Source organism: Palaemon carinicauda, chromosome 12 (assembly GCF_036898095.1).
Source record: "Palaemon carinicauda isolate YSFRI2023 chromosome 12, ASM3689809v2, whole genome shotgun sequence".
In the NCBI taxonomy this organism is placed as follows: domain Eukaryota; kingdom Metazoa; phylum Arthropoda; class Malacostraca; order Decapoda; family Palaemonidae; genus Palaemon; species Palaemon carinicauda.
The window spans coordinates 19,195,464-19,200,790 of record NC_090736.1 but is presented as its reverse complement, the minus strand read 5'-3'; the positions used below and the strand labels follow the sequence as shown (position 1 = coordinate 19,200,790).

The 5,327-nt window shown below is 37.1% G+C and overlaps 1 protein-coding gene across 1 annotated transcript in view; it reads left to right on the top strand.

Moving 5' to 3' along the window:
• The first annotated feature begins 5,307 nt into the window (after positions 1-5,307).
• LOC137650716 (piggyBac transposable element-derived protein 4-like) overlaps positions 5,308-5,327 on the top strand; it is a 1,044-nt gene continuing 1,024 nt past the window's right edge. The window contains exon 1 of the mRNA XM_068383879.1: positions 5,308-5,327. This exon is cut by the window's right edge and continues 1,024 nt beyond it. Coding sequence (XP_068239980.1) covers positions 5,308-5,327 — 20 coding nt within the window.

Here is a 5,327-nt window from a genome sequence, read left to right as displayed (position 1 = left end):
TGTCTTGGGACAGGCGTCGTGATTCAGCAATCTGCTGGCGAGCCATATTAATTTCTCGCAGCACTAGAGACAGGCTAAGCCGGCAACTCTCCAGGTACAAGCTGGGTGTCTTTAACCATGGATAGGTACGCTCCTCGGACACCCCTTTAAGGGTATACTCGGACGCGCGCGACCCCGACGCCAAAAAAAATTCTTGAAAAATCAGTTTTTGCAGTAACCTCTTTTTTCTTTTGCCAAAAAAAACTTCAATGAATGCTTAAAACAACTGTAAAGATAAATACTACTCATCTGCAGAAAAACTATTTATTATAAATATTTTAAAAAATTAAGTAGAAAAAAAAACCTTACATAAAAATTCATAAAAAAAAAGTTTATACATATATACAGGAATCCTTTTAGGAATTGATTCTTGAATGTTTAGGACACATCTTGATGTATTTTGGATGAAGTCAGACCCATGGAGGTGAAGATCTGAAATGAGAAAAAAAGGGTAACTTTTTTTGGCCAAAAAAATTTGTCCAAATTTCATGAATTTTTTTGGGTACCCAAATGAAATAGGAAGTGGCTAATTTTTTTATGGAATAAACATATGTTATCCTAAAATATAAATATGTAAAAAAATCTTCATTATTTTGTAAATTACATTTATATCAGGGGCCATATCTAAAGGTCATTTTTTGAGTACTTAGAAATTTCGTAAAAAAATACATATATTTAATATATAATATGATATTTATGCAGGTAAAAATATACCAAAATATCACAAATTCTATAGGGAACAAGAATATATATAGATAGGGAAACTTACGCTTCGGATATGTCCACAGAATGGCCGCCAACCACACTGACTCAGACTCCCTAATCTGCCACTTGAAAAGTAGGAAGGGTATGTCAATTTCAAGGTGTTATTTACTAATCTAATTATTCTTGGATATGCATAAAAATTGTATGGTGGGTTGCTGGATAATTGTCGGTTATTTTACGACTATATAATTAAAATTCTGACCCAAAAAAATTTTTTGAAAGGAAATAAAATCGAAAAAAAAAAAATGTAAAACAATATAATATTTTCGCTAAAAAAATTTGATGATATAAATAAAAAAAGAAGTAAACAAAATTTTCCGATAAATAAACATCTAGAGGAATCATTTCTCTGTGATAGTTCCTTAGTACGTAGTAATTTTGAGAGAAATGGGAAAAAACGAAAAAGTGGCAATCACAGGAAAATCGAACACATACCTATATATACGCCATATCTGGCTAAAAATAAAGATAGGCATGGGTAGCCAGATCATCTAGAAACACTTTCCAACACTATAAAAATACAAGTTTTGCGACACTACTTGCCAATTCCTTACGGTAACATGACTAAGCGAAAAAATGCAAAACAAATAAAAAGGGGCACTCGCGGAAAAATGGCCAACATTCTAATATACGGCATTTCAGAAAAAAAAAATTCAGCCACGTGCTGGGCAAACCATCAAGGCACATTTTCCGACAAATAAACATCAAAATGAATCATTACTCTATGATAGTTCCTTAGTACGTAGTAATTTTGAAAGAAATGGGAAAAAACGAAAAAATGGCAATCACCGGAAAATCGAACACATACCTATATATACGCCATATCTGGCTAAAAAAAAAGATAGGCATGGGTAGCCAGATCATCTAGAAACACTTTCCAACACTATAAAAATACAAGTTTTGCAACACTACTTGCCAATTCCTTACGGTAACATGACTAAGCAAAAAAATGCAAAACAAATAAAAAGGGGCACTCGCGGAAAAATGGCTAACATTCTAATATACGGCATTTCAGAAAAAAAAAAATTCAGCCACGTGCTAGGCAAACCATCAAGGCACATTTTCCGACAAATAAACATCTAAATGAATCATTACTCTGTGATAGTTCCTTAGTACGTAGTAATTTTGAAAGAAATGGGAAAAAACGAAAAAATGGCAATCACAGGAAAATCGAACACATACCTATATATACGCCATATCTGGCTAAAAAAAAAGATAGGCATGGGTAGCCAGATCATCTAGAAACACTTTCCAACACTATAAAATTATAAGTTTTGCGACACTACTTGCCAGTTCTTTACAGTAACATGACTAAGCAAAAAAATGCAAAACAAATAAAAAGGGGCACTCGCGGAAAAATGGCCATTCTAATATACGGCATTTCAGAAAAAAAAATTTCAGCCACGTGCTAGGCAAACCATCAAGGCACATTATCCGACAAATAAACATATAAATGAATCATTACTCTGTGATAGTTCCTTAGTACGTAGTAATTTTGAAAGAAATGGGAAAAAACGAAAAAATGGCAATCACAGGAAAATCGAACACATACCTATATATACTCCATATCTGGCTAAAAAAAAAGATAGGCATGGGTAGCCAGATCATCTAGAAACACTATCCAACACTATAAAAATATAAGTTTTGCGACACTTCTTGCCAATTCCTTACGGTAACATGACTAAGTAAAAAAATGAAAAACAAATAAATAGGGGCACTCGCGGAAAAATAGCCAACATTTTATTATACGCATTTCAGAAAAAAAAAAATTCAGCCACGTGCTGGGCAAACCATCAAGGCACATTTTCCGACAAATAAACATCTAAATGAATCATTACTCTGTGATAGTTCCTTAGTACGTAGTAATTTTGAAAGAAATGGGAAAAAACGAAAAAATGGCAATCACAGGAAAATCGAACACATACCTATATATACGCCATATCTGGCTAAAAAAAATAGGCATGGGTAGCCAGATTATCTAAAAACACTTTCCAACACTATAGAAATATAAGTTTTGCGACACTACTTGCCAATTCCTTACGGTAACATGACTAAGCAAAAAAATGCAAAACAAATAAAAAGGGGCACTCGCGGAAAAATGCCCAACATTCTAATATACAGCATCTCAGATAAAAAAAAAGACATGCACGTGTTAGCCCAACCATCAAGGCACACTTTCTAACACATAAACATGAAAAAAAAATCAATAATATACGGCAATTCCTTACTACGTAGTAAATTTTTACAAATATTGAGAAAAAAAACAGAAATTGGCAACCGCAGTTAAATACCCAATATACCAATAACTACGTCGTATCTGAAAAAAACAAAGTCACGCATGGGTAGCCAGATCATCTAGACACACTTTCCAACACTAAAAAAGCAAAAGTTTTACGACACTATTTGGCAATATCTTACGGAAAAATGACTTGGCAAAAAATGAAAAAAAATGAAAAAGGGGCACTCGCGGTAAAATGCCCAACATTCTAATATACGGCATCTCAGATAAAAAAAAAAGATATGCACGTGTTAGCCCAACCATCAAGGCACACTTTCTAACACATAAACATGAAAAAAACCAATAATATACGGCAATTCCTTACTACGTAGTAAATTTTTACAAATATTGAAAAAAACTGTAATTGGCAACCGCAGTTAAATACCCAATATACCAATAACTACGTCGTATCTGACAAAAACAAAGTCACGCATGAGTAGCCAGATCATCTAGACACTTTCCAACACTAAAAAAGCAAAAGTTTTACTACACTATTTGGCAATATCTTACGGAAAAATGACTTGGCAAAAAAATGAAAAAAAATGAAAAAGGGGCACTCGCGGTAAAATGGTCCTCATGGTGATGAACGACATTTTAACTAAAAAAAAAATCATGCACATGGTAGCCAAATAATCCACCAAGACTTTCCACAACTGATAACCTATACAAGTTGCACCATTCTACGACAATATCATAATACGTAATAACTTTGATAATTATGCAAATTACCTTAGAAGGGTAAACTCGGTCGCGCTCGACCCCGACGCGTCTCAGAAATCGGGGAAGGAGTACAGCTACAGCAATGCACAGCTGGACACTACTAGAGCGTGTAGGCGAGACACCTACTGCAGGTCGATCACCCACAAATTCAGTCACGGGGGTGAGTCACGTGAGAAAAACCTCTTTTTTTTTTGACGCTCGGGGTCGCGGACGACCCACCGTACCGTTCCAGGGTTAATCGATTGATAACCTCGCATAACAGTTGGTATCTGCGGGTGATCGACATTCTTTGAGGTAAACCAGAGACAGAATCCATAGACCCAGAAGAGGACAATAAAAATCCCGAAAAATCAGGCGATGACTCAGGGCAAAGTAGATTTTCGGGCGACCCAAACAGAATAGCGTTCAGGTTAGATACACCTGACTGTACCACTTCAGCCTCGATCTCTGACCGGTGTTTTAATCTACCATCAGAATGTAGGAAAGGGTTTGAATTCTGAGGTGACTCAGAAATGGAGGATGGTTCCCTCTCTATAATATTCGTCTGGTCACTGAGACGAGGTCTCCACTCCAGGACTTGAGGCTGAACTAAAGGTAGGTCAAGAACAAGGCCTTTGTACCTAGTCCATGGGGGACTAATTCCACTAGAGGTGGGATCTTCAGGCGACAGTCGGTCGTCACAATCGGGTGGCAAAAAGCTGAGAAAGTCATTATCAGAATGAATAGACACTGCCGATTCAGAAAGAGGGCTTCCTAAAGTAGCAGGTTTTGACCAATCTGGACTGGAACTCTTGGAACCAACAGAAAGTAGTTCCAATAATGGAATACTGGAAACTTCCCAGAATTCCCAGATCCCCGGAGGATGAACGATACCTTCCTCTCGGAAAGAAGAAGCTAAGAACTGGGGCGTTGGAAATTCAGGAACAGGACAGTGAACCACCGACTCGGCAGACAAAATAGGGGTTTTACACATTTCAGTGTGGCTGTTCTCCCACAGTTGGAGGACCAAATGATCTCGAGACGATTCAGGCTTTAACCCTTTGCGCTCGAAGTCCGGCTCTCAGCCGGCTTTTCCGAATGGTAGGTTCCGACCGAAGCCCGGCTCCCAGCCGGCACGTATTATAATTGCTTTAGAAGGCCAACTAATAATGTTGCCTTCTTGTAAGAATTCCAGAATAACACTTGGTTTTATATCTTTCAAGAAATGTTATTTTTGTGAACAAAAAACGTGTTTTATGTGTCAATTTTCTTCTTAGAAAAACTGGCTAAATGAAGAGCAGATATCACGATGTTATTCGGCGCAAAAACGCGGGGAAATAGCCAAATTTGCTATTTGTTTCGCGTTATTCAGGGTTGACAATCCTCTCGGTCGCTATAAGCCGCTAATCCCATACCATACCCCTATAAACCCAGGTACCCAAACACTCAGATGATCATACACAGAGCAGACTTCTTGTTTCGCCAAGTTGTAATTGATTAGTAACGAGCTCATTGCTGAGTTAATCATGTCTCTCCGACACCGGAA